Source organism: Xenia sp. Carnegie-2017, unplaced genomic scaffold, assembly GCF_021976095.1.
Source record: "Xenia sp. Carnegie-2017 unplaced genomic scaffold, XeniaSp_v1 HiC_scaffold_22, whole genome shotgun sequence".
Taxonomy (NCBI): domain Eukaryota; kingdom Metazoa; phylum Cnidaria; class Anthozoa; order Malacalcyonacea; family Xeniidae; genus Xenia; species Xenia sp. Carnegie-2017.
This window is the reverse complement of record NW_025813485.1, coordinates 7,020,288-7,038,705: the sequence shown is the minus strand read 5'-3', so window position 1 is coordinate 7,038,705 and position 18,418 is coordinate 7,020,288. Positions and strand designations below refer to the sequence as shown.

The following is an 18,418-nucleotide window of genomic DNA, read 5'->3' as shown; positions in this document are numbered from 1 at the left end:
ATGTAGTCATAGATATATATAGTTTGTAAAGCTTCAAATGTGGGGAAATGTTACTAAAAAAAACGCCTTTTTCAAATTTGCAATTTCCTTGAAATTTCATTTCCATCGTGCGCTTAAAAATACAATGTTGTTCAAGAGTCAAGACTTCAAGTATTTTATGTTGTTAATACAGAACCGCGGATCAGTAGTACTGAGGTTGCTATTAACGTCTTAAGTTCAGTGGTCCCCGGTGATCCGGTTGCCCAGGATGTAGTCAACCCGTTATTTCCATTTCTCGAATACAGTCTTTTCAGAGAAAATTAAAGATATAGAAATTATGAAAAGAAGATTGAGTTTATTTGACGATGTATCAACGAAAAAGCGAATAAATTAAGACAATGCTCCTTTGACACTGTTTAAAAGCCATGGTGGACAGTTTCAACCGGCAAATTTTGCGTGTTGTCGTCGCACAAATTTGCCAATCTATGGGCTGGGATGCTCTTCATCGATCAACACACGATACCCTTACAGATGTTACGCAGAGATACCTTGAAGAATTAGGAAAAGTTGCTGGATCATACACGCAGTTGTGTAAGTACTTTTAAGTTATTTTGTTGCATTTACACTCACTTCAGTTATGTTTTAACCTTACTATGTTGGCTTGTCTATAATGTAGTAACTATACTGTATGAATAACCAGCTCAATTAAAGTATAGTTATAAAGCAGTTATGAAACTACAGCCCTTGTCCATTCTTTTGTGGCTGTCATCAGACAGAGCAATTCCAACGTCCCAATAGAATTTTAACAATGTGGTTACAGCCTCACAAGGTGTAAATTTACCCGCCTTCATAGATGAGTGGGGGGTAAATATTATGAAAGTTTTGGCAATTCATTAAGGAAAAATTCACTGCTATTGTTTTCACATAAAACCATATTGAATAAAAATGAAAATTGTCCAATCATGTCATTTTGTTGCAATTTTCCTCCTTGCATATTGATATTATACAATTTCCTTTTGATCATTTTGTTACAGGTAACCGTACTAAGCCTAACTTGGATGATCTTCACCTTGCCTTTCAAGATACAGGCATAGCCATCCAGGAGCTGGAAAATTTTGTGGCCCAGGTAGATCCGCTCCAATTTATTCATCCTTTCACGCCGTATCCCAAGTGTCACCCATGTCGCCTGAATCATCCAAGCGAGGGAGATATTGTAGATCGAGCGGAGTTCTACTCCGACCATCTGCCTCTCCTTCCAAAAACCTGTTTGGAACCTGCAGGTTCAGTATATATCAAGTTTCTTTGTTGACTTGCAGTAGTTCAGAAACTTTTGGCTTGATTTTGAGCAAGTGCAATATTGGTGGTTTTCCTCAACCAAACTACGTATCCTTATACTGTGGAATTTATTTATTGTTTTTGTGTTTGAAATGCAAATATTTAACACAGCCTTCCTTTTGTGGGTAGGCTATTTTAAATATAGCAGCAATTTCTACATTTCACTATTTATAACATTCAAACAAGCTACAGTAAATTTTCATGCTACAAAATTTTTTGGATATGAATGAATCAAACACCAATCTTGTCACTTATCTTATAACTATTTTTAAACAAATGATATTGAAATTGTCTCTTGTAATTCTATTCTATCAATTTTTTTTGAAAGAAGTATGTATTACATTTCGTTTCACTGTCTGATATCAAACTTAACATGATGCATGAAAAAGTTCTAAGTACCGTTATTTAATGTTTAGAGTTTTATAATTTCTTCAAATTTATTCAAAAAATATGGATGAACAGAAATTTTGTCCTGTTTTGTGATAACTCAAATTTCTAGTTAATGTGATTGAAATGGTTTCAATTTAGTTGTAAAACGAAATGTTCACATGTGTTGAGTATATTTTAAGAAACAGCCAGGATTAAGCATAACTTAGTTTTCGAAGGAAAGATTTTAATGAGTGGCATTCAACAACCGCAACCTCAATCATTATTCAGACTGACAATTCTAGCTCAAGTAAACAACTTATTAACCAGAGAACATGTGTCCACTTACCGCTTGTGTTTCACCAAACAATCTAAAATAATAGATACCGTAGAGTCTCAAAAGTAACGCACTGGCTACTTTGGAATTTAGTGGCCACAAAGGATGGCTACTTTCAGGGGGGGACACAGTTTTTGAAAGGGGCTTAGTTTTGAGTTGTTATTTTCAGCATCGGTAAACTCCAATGTTTAACTATTAAATTAATCCACGCTTTACAGACAGTATTTTTCAATGCTTTAAAACAGTGTAAGGTCGCGGTTGATGAAACAAAAACAGCAATGTAATATAAATGTTGTAAAGCTCTTAAAAATTTTAAAACCAGGGCGGTTGCTTTCGCAACTCTTTAGTAAATGTTTAAAAAAGGCGGTTACTTTCATGCGGAGGCCACTCTCGAGACTCTTCGGTAAATCTAAAAGCATGGCTTTTTTCGTCTTTGGAAAAGAAATTTTTCCAAGACAATCAAGATTGCACGACACTAAAGCTTCTTGGGGATGATGAAATACGAAAGGAAAGATTTTCATGTTTATGATACATGTTGTTAATATTTCAGGTGAAAACAAAGAATCAAAGACCAGTGAGGATGCCGGGATCACCGGTGAAGAAGAAATTGAAAAGATAAAACCAGTTCCTTTGAAGGAAACTAGTAATGTTATGGAGTTGAGTGAAAGTGTGTCAATAAAGCGTCGATATAACGATGGCGTGATTGTTCAGCGTGATGTTAAACGATCTAGATTCGATATTCCAGACAGTTTGCTACTGGAAAAGAAAGAAAATTTAGACAATACCGATGGGGAATCATTATCTCCTGCAACCCCTGTGTCACCTTATCTTCCACAAGAGATCCCCAAAGTTCCAGAAGTATCAAAACAAGCAACAAAAGAGAAGTTGCTTTCGCCAAAATCTACTCCACCGGAGACAAAGAGAAGAACAGAAGTTTCACTTACAACGAAAAAAGCGAAAATAAACAAAGAAAAAAGCGGTTCGCCCATCTCAGCGAAAGCAAGTCCAAAAACCCCATTACTATCCCCTACCAAAAGCACCATTCCAGCTTCACATGGATCTCCTGTCACCAAAGTAAAGCCACTTCTGAAAGCAAAATCGCCTAAGATCGAAAAGAAACTAGTTACTAAACCTCCCGTTCAAAATAGAGACGCTATTACCGATCTATCTCCAATGGCCAAGGCTGGCCTTTCCTCGAAGAATAACACCATTCACTCGAGAAAGGTTTCGCCCGAAATTGGCGAGAAAAGAAAGGACTTCAGCTCTCCGAAGACGAAGGAATCCATAAAATCTCTCAAAACGAAGGAATACATAAAATCTCCTAAAACGAAGGAATCCGTAAAATCTCCTAAAGCGAAGGAATCAATAAAGTCTCCAAAAATGAAGGAATCGACGAAATCTCCACAAATGAAGGAATTGACAAAAAGCAAGAAGTTTATGGCCAAGGGTAGCAGCAAGTTGCCTTTGGATGACGCAGATGGTAGATCAGACACTCCACACGTTAACACTCCCAAGTTAATGATCAAGCTTTTACCGAAGGCTGAAGATACTCTCGATTCAAAAGGTCCTGCAGAAAAAAAGACAAGCGTTAGCAGCCTTTCGAAGAGCCCGAGCACTCCAGATTTGAAGGCAACCAAGGCGTTAAAAAGTGAACACCATATTAAGAGTGAGAATATGATGGTTTCGAGTCACGCAATCGACCCGAGCACTGCGAAAAAAGAACACAGTAAGAAGAAAAAGAAAAAAAAGGACAAAGATAAGGATAGACAAAAGTTGGGTCACAAAGAAAAACGAAAGGTTCTCTTTCTCTGTGGTATATTGACGATCATTCTGTACATATAGGCTGCTAATCGAATCTAGTTCATTGTGATTATAATTCCAAGAATAAATTTACTTGCAAACATTTTTGATACTTTGCACACTAGTGTTCGCCCATCTTTATATATTTCTCATATCACATCGCTTAGGTTAATTGAGTGCAAACAAAATTAATTACAATCGATCACAATCATAAAATGTCCTGCCACAAAGACTACCTGGAACAGGGTTTGGTTAGGATTCGGGTTAAGTAGGACAAGTTGTATTTGCTTCACGTACGTTTTAATGCCTTCGTTATGATGTGTTTGTAGTCATCACCTTAAATCTGTTTCAGAGCGAAAAAGGTGAACCGCCCATTCCCAAGATTCGATTCAAATTCGATCAAACAGTCGAATCAAAAATTAGCGAGTCAGCTGCTTCGTCAAAAAGGTATCCCGAATTCTAACCTTTCGTATAACCGAAATCTTCGATTTAAGTATTTACGTATTCTGGCGTATTTCGTGTTCTTACAAGTTGGTGCGATTTTTGTTACAGTCACAAGGCATCTTCCAGCGAATTAAAATCGAAGCAGTTGTCAACGGTTGTGATTGAAACGAAGGAAGTTAGATCAAGTGTCATTACAGAAACATTATCAAACACTCTTGTAAGTCAGTATTTCCACATGAGTAGAAGTGTAGAGACTTTGGTTGAATTTCAAAATGTCAGGTAACGGCGATGTGGAAAATGTCTTTATTGTCGATTAATCACCTGGTGTTAGAGTTAGTGTTAGCATTTAAATTTATATTATAATTAAACTGAAGCCGAGTACATACAGCTATGAATGATGTTTATCACCATAGCGAATTCAAAAATTTTGACTGAGTTTAATTGGCGTCAGCTATTTTTATATAAAAAATCGTAAAGACTAAAGACTGTGACCTTGCTCTTTATAGAATTACGACCCCGATCGAATCTACTTGTGTCCAGTTTGCAAAAAACCCGACGACGGTTCGCCCATGGTTGGTTGCGATGGTTGTGATGAATGGTGTCATTGGTAGGTCACGGTTAGAAATTTGTAATGTCCCATGCATGTTTTATATTGTTGCTACGTGTACCAAAGGATCCATCATTGTTACCATTGTGGACTATCTGTTGTTGGTTTTTTGTATAGGGCATGTGTTGGGTTAATAGCTGAACCTCCGGAACACGAAAACTGGTATTGTCCTTTGTGTTTATCAAAGAAAGAAAAGTCGAAGAAAGGAAAGAGCAAGAAAAAGAAATAGACTCGTGCATTATCATTTTAAAATGTGCAGTATTAAAAAATTGTACATGTTGTATTATGTTAATAGACGGAATGTTTTAGTTTATATCATTGACTCCATCAATAGATATTTTTTTATAGATCAGTGTCGACGTCACTATGGACTCGATTGACAAGCTGCCCATGCGCAAAAAAATAGATACTTGTCAAACAAAATAATGCTATAATTCCGTGTTCATTCAATTTCTTTGTAAAATTTCTTTATAGTAAATTTCCTATATTACTTTGCATGATTTTGTTCATAAAAATAAATAATAAAATGTGTATGGTAGGGATATACTGGAATGAATAACTTTATCACGAACAATACGGGATGAAAACGGTTACACCAAAGAGAAATCAAGGAAAGCGAATAAGCCAGTTCTGAAAACGTCTCACATTATTCAGTTAGTGTTGCCCAAAGGAACTTAAAAAGCGAAATAGATAGATAAGAATAGTTCGCCCATGATTTGGACATTTTGAAAAAATTTGTCTTCACGGAGTTAGCTCTTTGGCTAAAACGCTGTTTCGAAGCATTGCCGTGAAGCGCTAGTAATTACTTTTCCATCACACTAAGCACTTTTAAAGCACAGGACAAACCTGCCAGCAATCCAAGATAAATGCCCCACATACACACGTTAGGAAACTATTCAGCAACTGCAATATGAATGATGAAAGCAAGAAGAGCACCCAATACAACCACAACAAGAATGATATTTCGATGAACTGTTATCCAGCTTGGTTCCTCGACCTCTTCCATTTCTTTCCTCACTCGACGTTTGCGTCCTTGTTTCTTTCGTTCGAACTTTTCAAGCTCCTCCTGTAATTCGTTACATAAACAAAATCAAATGTTTTCAACGAATAATTCTATGAGTTTACGAGAATCGTCAATATCCTGTGATGGTTTGTGAATGGCCAATGCAACTGTGTATCAAAAGAATGTTGGTTTATCTGTTTTGCGTGACTTATTGGTAGGATTTTTAAATTGGTATAGAAGGGGGTTGGGGTTGGATGAAAGACAGATAAACGTTGACTGTTTATGCGCAAATGCAATATTCCAAACTTAAATGCCTGGTCAACAGCTAGATTTTCTGTTTAATCAATGCAATCGATGTCACAAGCAAAAGGACGAGCTTAATTGATTCTTGTTTGAATTGTCTTGAGCTCGATGAAAATATATGCCTGAACTTAGTAAACTTGGACTGGCACCATCTCTGTCTTTTAATAGACATGCATACATACATTATACGAAACCATTTGCCGTACAGATCACGTGCATGAAACAAAACGTATGATCAACGTGTTATAGACATACCTTGTCATGTTTTGACTCTTCCTCTTGTCGAATACGTTCGCGCTCTTTTCTTTGTTTCTCAGTTTTTATCTGGAGTGCACGACATTCTTCATTACAATCAAGTCTTGTATGCTGCACTTGATGGCATTGTACATCCTGCGAAAACAATGAAGATTTATGACGGTCGGTCAAACTATATGGGCCAAATGTAAATACCCTCATAACATCAACATTTGGAAAATGAGTAGCCATCACATGTAGCATCACCGTTGTATACTTACTCGTTTCAATCTCTTACAAGGACATCTTACGGAAACCTTTCTCGAGCACTCTTTCACATTGAGACACGGACCGGAGTGGCACTGGAGTGGGCATAGATGACCACATGCAAGTTTCTTTGGGCAGTTACCCTTGCATGATAGCAATGATTCCATCTTTGCATCATCTGATGTGGTGAGATCACTATATTGTAAAAGACATATGTGTTGACATCTGCACATAGGATATTAAAGTGGCGTTTCTACTAAATATAATAGAAAGAAGTCGATCAGGCAGTTATTTGTTGTATCTTGCATACCAGCATTTCAAATGGATTGTTATAGAGGAACAATGACAAAGTCGTTTGACCATCTGCTTGCACATGCCACAATCACCTGTAAAAATGGAAAATGATCGCGAATTGTGCCATAAAGCAAACTAATTGATTATGACAATTACATGATAACGAAGTTGCGTTATCTGATGACAACTGTGAGATCTTAAACTATAATGGCGACTCAAGTATTAACACTAATTTGACCATCCTAGCTACAACTGTCCCTGCAACCCCTCCCCCCCAACAATAATACATACATGTTTCTAACATGTATGTACAAACAAAAAATAAGATAGGTATGCATTTGTATGCCATCTTGCAAGGCAGAAAAAATCGACCAACTCATCTCAAAATGCAAACTCTGGCATACCTGGATGACACCTTCGCCGACATGAATGCGTGCATCCTGGTGGCCTGGGTTTCATACAAGGTCTTTCACATTTTTCGCATTCCAATCCACACTAGCAGGAATTTGAAAGAATTCTTATCGAGTCACTTTCACGTTATCTCAGTATACAAAACTGTAAAAGATCTACTTTATTCAGAATGCGAAACACTCAACAGAATCCCTGCCGAGTCAGACAAATGAACATGCAGAAAAAACAAAAAGGAAGTTTTGCGTTGAATTTAACAGGAACCGTGGGAAATAAATATATTAAAAATAACAGATAAAACAAATGTGGATGATGATGTTATAAAGATACTGCATTACTGCTGTATGTAAAAGGATGATTTTCAGTGAATAGATTGATAATGATGCCTTCATCATACTACTACTCCGATAAGACTCGAGCATTAATTAAACTTTGACGAAAGTTTTGCATTTTATGACAAACTGTAGAATATGTCATTCTGATGGCCAACTGAGCAATTCGTTTAAATTAAATAGCGTAACTACCATGCATGGCCATTTGCTACACACTGCTAAAGACAAATTAGGGAATTACTTGTTTTTCATCCGGAGCGTCAGTCACAGTATGGCATTCAAGTTGACAATAATGGTTACCACAGGATAGCAAGCGACCACACGGCCGTCCACAACTGATATCCCCACTTTGGTGGCATGGAACTGATATCGTCTTGAATATTAAAAAAAAAATTATAAATGCTGCACTTTTTAAAAACATGCACAACACGTTTATAATGTTTGTTGACGTAAATTGCTGTTCGTAAAGCAATTGAAATATAAACAAAATTAGGATAGCTAAGTACCTCGTGGCCTCCAAGACATGTCCTGAAACAAGAAGAAAGGCAATCAGTAAGTGCTATGTAGATTTTCAGAACATTATTGATTTCCTAAGAAATCTACAGTTGTCAGAATGATTGAACACAGAAAAATTAGCAGAGCCGGATCGAATAAGCGGGATGGTTACGCCACTACACTAGCTATTCAACCTCGATTGCACAGTCGTTCTTAACATGATAAATTCCAAGATATCAAGATAATAAGCCAATTGAATTAACTCAAACTACGACTGCGGCGCAAAGGAAAGCTTTGCGCGACGAGCAGAATATGAAAAAGTCAATTTACTTCGAAACAATTTGTTTGCAAGGGCCACATGGTATCGCAACTGCTTCCACGAGGTCATGCTTCTGGTGCTTCACTGGCCATTTGACGGTGTCTGGTTTCTATACAGAACATACAATTGGCCATTTCAACAAACTATAGCAAGGGTGTTTAAATTGGTAGGCAACCATCATATTTGCGTTGTACAAGGGAAGAGCTTGTGATAGAGAAGCTGCTAAAATTTAACTCAACATTCTTAAAGAGTGATTTTGGCCTTACAAGTCGCCATGAAATGCTATAGGGGAAGCGACTCTGCGGGCAGACACAGCAGTAAAGACATGGTACTTCATAAAGCCTTATAATTTACCTTACTAGTAGAGACAACTCGGTCGTGACATTCCATTTGACATTTATGACCACAAGGCTCAAGTATGTATCCACATATCTGTTTACAAGGAGGACACGGACCGAAATGACAACGATGGGGCTGAAAGAAACATGACTATTGATTAATGGAACATATATTGCATCTGAGAATTTCAGATTTGGTTGGTAAGTCTCGTAACACACATTCACTGACTTAAAATAGAAATCAATGATTACTGCATGAACATGTATATTTATTAAATGAAAATATTTTAGCCAGTTTTCTCATGTGATTTCTGCTTTGATTTCTTTGTATACTATCACGAATATGAAAAGACAAAATGCACAGAAGTGAAGGAGACTGCGCTGTTGTTGTGATGATCAAAGAAGTTGAAACGAGATGGTAGAAAAAAAATCATGTTTAACAAATCCATTTCTTCGTCGTTATTTATTGTGATTGTCTGTTTCATTGTACCTTTCGCGTGGGATGATGGCAATCTGAAGGATTCCTAAAAAAGCATTTTACAATATCATATAAATACACATACATGAAAAACTTGCAGAGAAAACAAAGGAAAAGTTGTTATAACTGATTAAAACAAAAACGTTGGAAATTAAAAGGCAAACGACTTTAGCCGAGCATTGCATTAAACTTTTGTCAGGTAAAAACCAAGAACATGATAACACTTTCTGGAAGACTCGGTTTCCCGCTTCTCGTAATGAAGTTCAGTAACGTTTTTTCTAACGAAAGTATTTTAATTAAGAACAATTCATCGACATCCTATTTATGCTAGAGTCTTCCATGCTTCGGGAAGGTCTTGAATAGTAATAAATACACATTGTCGTATCTTTTTTTAGCACGCTATTATATGAATTGTTTGATCGAATTTCCATCTTCTTTTTACATTGTCATGACAACTGGATATGAAGACGAGGCAAGGAAGTTTTAGAACTTCAAAATCATTGCAAACGGCCTATTTTATTTGTTATAACGTACTTGCAAAGTTTAAGGCATTTTGGAGGCTTCGTGACACGTTCTCTGCCACATGGTACTGACAACTTGGAAGATCCACAAAAACAGGTCACTTCTGTAGTCAAAGGACACGGATAACATTGTCCTGCAAACAGCCAATCGATATAAAACAACATACTCGGTGCTGTTTCTACGACCTACTACGCAGTCATCAAAACGAAACTAAATATTTTGTTATTACATAACGTGATCAATGACTACGAAACTTTGTCCAACTTGATTCGAATGTCGAGATCAAACTTTCAACACGAAATGATAATCATACGTTACCTTGGTGACAAACCGAAGGACATTTATGATTTTTACAGTTCAGTTGACGATTGCAGATCTGTTCACAAGGGGGGCATCCGCCATCACAGCACTAGATTAAATACATTCCAAGCGAAAAAAATTCCATAAAGTACACAGAGCGGCACAGATTGCAAAACAAATATCCAGCAATACAAATTAATTTCATCTCTTGAAGTTCTTGTTGGTCAAAAGTAAATGAAAACTCATCTGCTAATGAATAACCATACTCATAGCGAGTTCAACGAGTTCAACATTTCTTTTCCCTAACCCACCGCCTACCCCCCCGTCTATCACGTCCATTTTAACAAAAGAACCTTACTTTTCTACGACATTGATGCCTGCCGCAATTTTTCATTTGGGTGCATTTTATATCGCAGATAAACTCTTGCGAGCATTGAACTGACTTTTCCCTCTTTCCACAGCGACATTTTTTCTTCACCATCTGTCGACACTTTTCGCATGGTCCTAAGTGACAGCGTCGAGTACAAGTGTGCCGGCCACATGACAACAATCGATCGCATGTATCACCGCATAGCGGGACGTCCTCTGTACATGGCGCATTCACACCTAAAGACAACCATTGGGACAGGTTACTTTGGTTGGCCTCAGTAATACATCATGCATCCACATTTAAAGTGCTTATATGACCCTCAGGGAAATAATCTATTTAGATAGAGTTGGCGGTTTTGAGACCATTTGCAATATATTTAATAAGAAGATTTGATCTTCCTTGACTTTTTGGGCGTCAAAGTTGGCTTTTATTGTGTTTGACCGCGAGGTGCTGTGACTGGGTCTAGATCACCGGACGTGACGTACATTGGAGAACACGCTGCTTTTAAAGCTGTAAAATTATAGTATAATTCAATAATAAAGCGAGCAATATGAACAAAAGTTTCAGAAAAATTAATTTCTCCACTTTGCTACAAATATCACTATAAAATACAGCGTAAGCAACCCTGCGCATCCTTTATGATTTAGGCACAAAACAACTTCTACATATGATCAACCTTTAAGAATTATATTAAAAAGTGTATTTATGGCTAGGGAACCCATCCTCGCCCTCAAAGGCTAACACATCCATATGTCATTAAAAATGATAACGATTATAACAATTATAACGTTCCATGAACGGATAATACATTTTAAATGGCAAAACAAAAAAATTTCATACTGGTTTTTCCACAGGGACACGTGCGTTTTCCAGATTTTGGGCAAGGCGGACATTTTCCACCATGACAAACGTCACTGCAATAATGGTTGCCACATTCGAGAAGCTTACCACATATCTGAGATAAAGAAAACATTATGCAAGACCTGCCTTCACAAGAAGATAAATTTTGTTGGGAGGAGGAATGTACATAATCATGCGAGCTTTCCTTTTCCTACATGAAGATTTTATAGGGCAAGACAAAAAATTGATTGTATAAATGGAAATTACTGGAATTCAAAGGTTCTAGCATACATAAAACAATACATAAAAGGTCTTTAACTATGAAAAAGGTACCTATTGCTGAAATTTACGAAGCTCGTCCGAGGCATGATCGCCAGTTGTCGTTAATTGTTGCCATTTTGTTGTCGTCATCATAAGCAATAGGTACGCAAGTACGCATGTGTGAACATTTTCAGCTGTGATTTCAGCCCGGGCTGAAACCATTACATAACAGATTTTTCAGCCTGGGCTGAAATTGCACCATGTAATCGGCCCTTAAAGGCACGTGTTGATGGTTGTTTGTTAGCTATGTATAGATACATGACAGGATGGCAATATTCAAGAGCATTACCTCCTTACATTGCCATTGAGGTTCAGCACAGGGTCGCATCATTGTATTTCGTCCACATAAGCACTTTTGTAAGCTATGCTTTGGACATGGTTTGCATAGTCCTGTCGAACGAAATTGTTCTTTACGTAACTTCATCATTATATATTATATTATTTGTAAACTTTAATTGACCCAGGGGAGGCTTGATTTATACGATTTATTTAGTATAACTTTATTATTATAAAAGAAATTTCATCACCATAGTACATGAGAAAATCGCATTATAATTGTGCCGCAAACACAAACTAAAGAACCGACACGAATCCAAACACTAGTTACCATTAAATATCTACAGAACTCTAGGGCACGAAGAAGAAAATATAAGTTAAAATGCTAAAAGTAAATGAATATTTGAGATTAACGTCATTTGATGTTGCCGAAGCAGACCATAGGATATGTCTATAAAAGCATCTAATATGCCTATTCTTTAGCACGTAAATTTGTTTATTTTTGAACCACAAAACAGTGGAGTATAAACATCGAGGCTACAATATGACCTAACCAAGATAATGATTTCACGAATAAAAAGTGTGTAAGGCTTCTGTTGCAAATAGGCATCACTTACTCATTTGGAGAAAAGCATTTGCCATGTACAATCGATGCAATCCATTAAAACTTATAAAGAGTTTCGATGTCTTACACTGACTGTGGATTTAGCACCCAAATGAAAGTTTCAAAAAAGTAAAAAAGTTGCAGATATACCAAAGAATTTTCCCGAAATCATTAACAGAATGATCACTAAGTTCCAATGAAATTCTTGTGTCGATTCTTTTTTTTCAAAATTCAATTAAAAGTTCTTCAAAGTTCGTTATATTATTGCGAGCTTCCTGTCTGAATCGATCAATCTGGTTAAATCGACAAATTTGTCTTTGATGTATGTACCAAACGCATGGTAATGAAGTTCAAATTACTTACTTGCGCCTTTTAAAAATTTGAAACATGCATACAGTTTTTACCATGGTAAAGAAAAATTGCTTCCAAAATCTACAATTTTCTTTAGTTACGTAATCAATAAAATTATTCAATGAAATATTTCAATGAAAACCACACATGCTTTACCTGCATGACATGGATCCGTACACGTATGATGACCACATGAAAGTATTTTCCCGCAGGTCTTTCCACAAGACCATTCCTTCGCGCTACATCTACGAATTTTAGGAGCCTGCGAGCCGCAGTGACACGTGACTCGAACCATTTTCGGGCACGGAGGACAAGGGCCTGACGTAAAGAGGAGAAAATAAAAAAGATCATGAAAACATACTTATGGTGACCATCAATGGCAATCACAATACCAAGGGCATCGGAAGCGGGAGGGCACTCTTCTTAAAAGAGGAACAGTAGGCCCTCCCACTTCGCATTAACATAGTAAAATTACTAAGAAAGAGAATGTTTACTAAAACTCTATTTTGACTATAAAACATACGTATTTACCATGTACCTCAGTGGAGTTCTAAAGAAACACGCCTGGACCTTTTGCAATTCTTTTATTTCATTAGTTTATTACATGCGCGATTGGGCGACGGGCGTTGTTAAAATTCAAAATGGCGCTTACTTGGAAACATGTTGTAGATTGGTACTCATAATTTCTAAAATGTGCCACCCCACCCCCCTACTTTTATGTTCCGCTTGACACCCCAGGATAATAAAATGACTAGTTTCCGATTGACTTCCTTTCTTTAAGACTGCAGAATGCGCACCAAAGGTGCGCTAAAGCTTTTGAGCGAGCCAATTAAAAAAAAAAACACAAAAATACTTATAAATGAAATATATAAATACGGCATGATGCTCGCATGATTTAGTGTAATCCATTCAATCTGATGATGAAGACATGTTCTTTGCCCCGTTGGCCATGAATGTCTAAACACAACATAGTTATAAATACCTGGATGACAAAGCAAGAGACAGGTATGACCGCAATCAGGAGTGAACTGACGTCCACATATTTCACCACAGGAGTGTGGTACCGACCATGGATCAAACTTGGGATTTACCTAAAAACAACGGGAAACTTTATGTGGTATGAAATGGAAACAAACTTTGTGCGACGAGCTGTTACTGAGAAATAACGACAAGAAACGAGGCAAAATGGTGCATCAACTAAAAAATTGGAAAAGTTCTGAAGCTGTTTAACACAATAAAGAAAACGTCTTTGTATGAGTGGATATATTATTCTTTCTTTGAGGACAGGTCACCAAATCTTCAGTGTTGCATGACGTTGCTCGTTGATATCGAAAAAGAGGTATTAACGTGCGAACAACTCAATATCACATCATTACTTAACTTCAGTTGGGAAAATTATACATATATATATAGTTGAAATGAGTCAATCCTATCAATAGTAAATGACAACTAGAGAAATTACCGTTTTTCCACAAAAACAAACATATTCTTTAGGCCGCTCGGACTGCTTGTATTCGCACCTGCATTTGGGACTGTAAGAGAAAGGTGATGTCAAACAAAGTTAACATGATATATCTGTATTGTATTCCTATCGTTTCGCACAAATATAAATTCAACGTCAGTGTAAAGCCACTTTCAAAAAAGACTTGAAGGCACTGATTTCAAAAACCTTAACATAGCTACTATGATAACAAGTTCTTCTAAAAACGTCAGGGCAGCCACATTAAGAATTGAAAAAATTTGAGGCGTATCGCTTGAAAAAAATATTTTTGACATACACTTGACATACACTTTGATACACTTGAGAAATCCCCACTTTTCATTTAAAAATAAGCAAATAAATTGGTTAAGACAAACAAAACCTTTACCAATGCTTTCTTTCATCATATCCTTAAGAGGTGAGCAGGTCATCGGCAAAACATCGGCAAAAGTAGACTTGTTTTTATTTTCGAAATCGATAATCGGTCGTTCGCTTTTGTTTATAGGTTGTACGTTTTTTTGATTTTCGCACATTCGTCGTTCGACAATTTCCGGAATTTCTTTCAAAAGTGTCGTTTGGAAATACTTAAGTGTTCGTCAAAATTCATGAAACGAGTGTTTGGTTTAAAAGCAACGGTATTCACACTTCGTTGTCACGAGTTGGAAACCACGTTATTTTTGCTAAATTAATTTAATTTTAATTATTTATCATGATTCCTATCAAAGGTCATTGTTTTTGAATGCTAAGTCACATACATTATCAATTTTGGCAATGTAATAAACAACTGTTGATAGTGGGTAAGTATCGGCTCTACATTCGGCTATCGGCTTTATTTACACGACATCGGCTCACCACAAAATTATCCTTACCAAAACCAAACAAGCTCCTGATGAGGGAAATGTTCATGAGACAATGGCAGGTTTTGAACAGCACCATCATTTGACCATTGCTGAATACATTGGAGATGAAATATGCTGTAGCAACGAGAACAGCTCCAAATCTGTAAGACAAAAATAGAAGGATTTTGAAGGTCTATTAAGAAGTTTTGAATCTTAAAAGCCATGAGCGTGCTTCACCAGAGAGCAGGGGCGGGTCAATGTTCATTTACAGGGGGGTGCAGATTTTCCAAGGGGGGTGCAGATTTTCCAAGGGGGGTGCAGCTAAAGGTGCAAGGGCTTCAGGCATAGATGAGTGAACATTGCGTAATCAAAGTGTTATTAGCTTTTGAAGATTTTTTTATAAAATTAACTACATTATGAATCCTAGTAGTATAACTGAACAGTACTTCATTAAATAATCAACAACGATTCATAAATTATGTAATCAAACGACAAGTGAAACACAAATACAACAGTTGCTTTCACACATGACAAACAAGGGACAAGAAAATAAAGAGCAAACAAAGTTGACATGAAAAAGTAACAGGTTGCTTCGCGTTAAGTAATTTATTTCCATTTTATTGTTTCAATGAAAATGCACATGGTAGTGACTCAATTGCAAATGGTGGTTGTATAAAATATTCCATTACCTTTGAAATGATAAAGTTCCACTTTTTACTCAGTCTTACTGTATAATTTCCTAGCCTCTAATACTATTTAATTATAATAACAGCCTGCAGTGTGTAAGAGGGTGCTAGAGAATTTGGGAGTGTCCACCCATGCACTCTCTAGAAAATCCACCCCTGCTAGAGAGACCTTTGATATACATATCACTAAGACATACAAAACACAGCCACATACTTCTTCTAAAGTAAAAATAGCTATGTACCATGGGATTCCAAAAAAAAAGGGGGGCATACACCATGAGTGCACTTTGTTGGAGGTAACTTAACATAGTAAATGCAACCAAATATGTGTGTACTTAGATAGCTCATGCCTCATTGAGTCATTCTCACATGGCTACATGGTACATACTTTGATCAAAATCTTGTCAAAGATGTTGTTTACGCCCTATTTCACTACGCTGATTTTTTATTAATGATTTTATTAAATGATATACATAGAAGGTGCCTGAATCTTTGTGGATTTACAAAAGATAACATGGCAGCAACAGAATATCAGAGTAAATCCTGTGCAAAACTTACTGGATTGTTATGCTTAATAGATTCAATGCAAATCAAACATATCAAAGCACGAGAACTACAGCTCTCTTGAAGATACTGCTTTATCTTTACCAAATTGTCTTCATCTCCTAAAATAAAGAATTTGAAACATTTAAAAATGAACAAAAAATTCATTACTATAGCCAAGAAAGATATCTATCAAATATTATAATGAAAACTAAGAATGTCTTATAATACTATATAGCCAGTAGTGGCATAGTCACCCTTGTCGTTAATAATATTAATTTGATGCTCACTTAGTGTAAAAAAAATTTCTAAAGGAATAAAAATACTATGAAGTAAATGGTTTGAACCCGGGAGTATCATTATATGTTTGTAAATGTTGATCGTCCAGGTTGGTATAGTCCTGAGAAGGACTGTTTTTGTTGTTGTTGACTGACGTTTCGACAACCTTAGCGGTAGTCATCTTCAGAGTCAAATGAGGAGTAAACATCAGGTTAGCCATATTTGTTATCTGGTTCTTACTTCATTGTATTGTGTGTACAGGAAATGTGTATTGTCATTGTGAATTAGTGTGAAGTGAAATATTTTTAGTTGTGAAGTGTGATTTAGGTGTGATGTTTTTGGTTGTAATGTGTGGGTGTCAATTGTGTATTGTCATTGTGAATTAGTGTGAAGTGTAATGTTTTTAGTTGATCCTTTGTTTGAATTGTGAATAAGTCGTTTGTAAGGTGCCGGTAATTGCTGTGATCTGTTCAGGGGGGTTTGTTCCAAGTTGGTATACCAACTTTCTAATGTAAGCCGTTGTCTATAGTCAGTACTGTAAGTAATGCATTTTGCCAAGTCCCAGTCAATGCTGTGCTTTGTGATTCAGGGATGTTAGGCAATATGACTGGTTTTGTCTTGTTTCTTAGTAGCTCGTTTGTGTTCAGTAAGTCTCATGTTTAAGTTCCTGCCAGATTCCCCGATATAGGAGGCATGGCAGTCGGAGGAGTTTATTTTGTAAACTGCACGTTGTCATTCGTTGGGTTGTTCTTATACTATAAAAATACTATGATTTGAAATTTACATGATACAACCAAATTGATGGGCTGGGCAAACTGGCTGTCGCACTGCTACATACTATGTTGGACTGCTAAAAATGTAAAAGTGAAAAGCGAAGGATAACTTTCAGCAGTCTAATAATCAGTAGACGGGTGAAAATTTTGGTAGTATATAGGGAAAAGTTTTTGCAACATGTAATATGGCATTGGAGCCTAAAGGTCTGACATTATAGTGCGGGAAAGTTCACATGGGCACAAAAATATTTGATTTTATTTTTTGGGAGGCAATCAACCTCCAAAAACATTGTTGCTTGAACAGCACCAATAAAATATTCCTTCAATTCTCTTGTACAAGACAACCAACATGGCTGAAATTGGCCCAGCCGAGAAAATATTCACCTACCTTGATAAGCAGTCAGAGTATTGCGCAATATTTCAGTATCGTTAACATCATCATCAGATTCAGAAGATGACAACTGCGCTTCTTTCGAGAAATTAGCAGCAGACTGTCGAATTTCTTCTGCTTTTTTACGACGTTCGGACGAAGCACAAATATCATGCACATGGCGATCTTTTCGTTGTGCTTTACGGCCAGGGGAGCCAAAATCCCATGCTGACGTGTTCTTTGTTTGGCCGCGTTCAGGTTCTGCCTCTGGCGCCCCGTTTCTATTCGTAAATCTTGCATCATGGGGACGGTTTACATTGCTTTCTCTTGTTCCACGGCCTCGACCACGACCGAGAAATGCTGGTCGCTGGTTCATCAAAGTCGTTATTATGTGTTGGCCGAGAAAAAATTGAAAATCCAAAACCTTCGAAAAACCTGTTCATGATTGACCTCAAGCGGCCATAATGGTCAATACCGTTAATACGTGAAACGTGGTGTAAGCTCGTGTAAGCTGAAGCTCGAGTT

At 36.9% G+C, this 18,418-nt stretch overlaps 2 protein-coding genes across 2 annotated transcripts; one reads left to right on the top strand and one right to left on the bottom strand.

The window, feature by feature from the left end:
* The first annotated feature begins 155 nt into the window (after positions 1–155).
* Positions 156–5,410, top strand: LOC124446079 (transcription initiation factor TFIID subunit 3-like). Its single transcript, XM_046996878.1, has 7 exons — positions 156–570; positions 1,014–1,259; positions 2,568–3,814; positions 4,170–4,264; positions 4,370–4,478; positions 4,768–4,868; positions 4,986–5,410. The coding sequence occupies exons 1-7, from the start codon at positions 405–407 to the stop codon at positions 5,095–5,097; spliced, it is 2,076 nt and encodes a 691-aa protein (XP_046852834.1). The 5' UTR covers positions 156–404; the 3' UTR covers positions 5,098–5,410.
* Positions 5,282–18,380, bottom strand: LOC124446078 (NF-X1-type zinc finger protein NFXL1-like). The gene is made up of 21 exons (XM_046996877.1): positions 17,912–18,380; positions 16,487–16,593; positions 15,273–15,403; positions 14,386–14,455; positions 13,906–14,014; positions 13,080–13,241; positions 11,982–12,082; positions 11,372–11,486; positions 10,520–10,767; positions 10,180–10,270; positions 9,874–9,994; positions 9,352–9,385; positions 8,878–8,997; positions 8,535–8,632; positions 8,216–8,237; positions 7,951–8,082; positions 7,374–7,464; positions 6,986–7,061; positions 6,690–6,870; positions 6,430–6,564; positions 5,282–5,934 (listed from the first exon to the last, which is right to left on the bottom strand). Exons 1-21 carry the CDS (start codon positions 18,267–18,269, stop codon positions 5,761–5,763), a joined length of 2,676 nt encoding a protein of 891 aa, XP_046852833.1. The 5' UTR covers positions 18,270–18,380; the 3' UTR covers positions 5,282–5,760.
* Between the last annotated feature and the right edge of the window lie 38 nt (positions 18,381–18,418).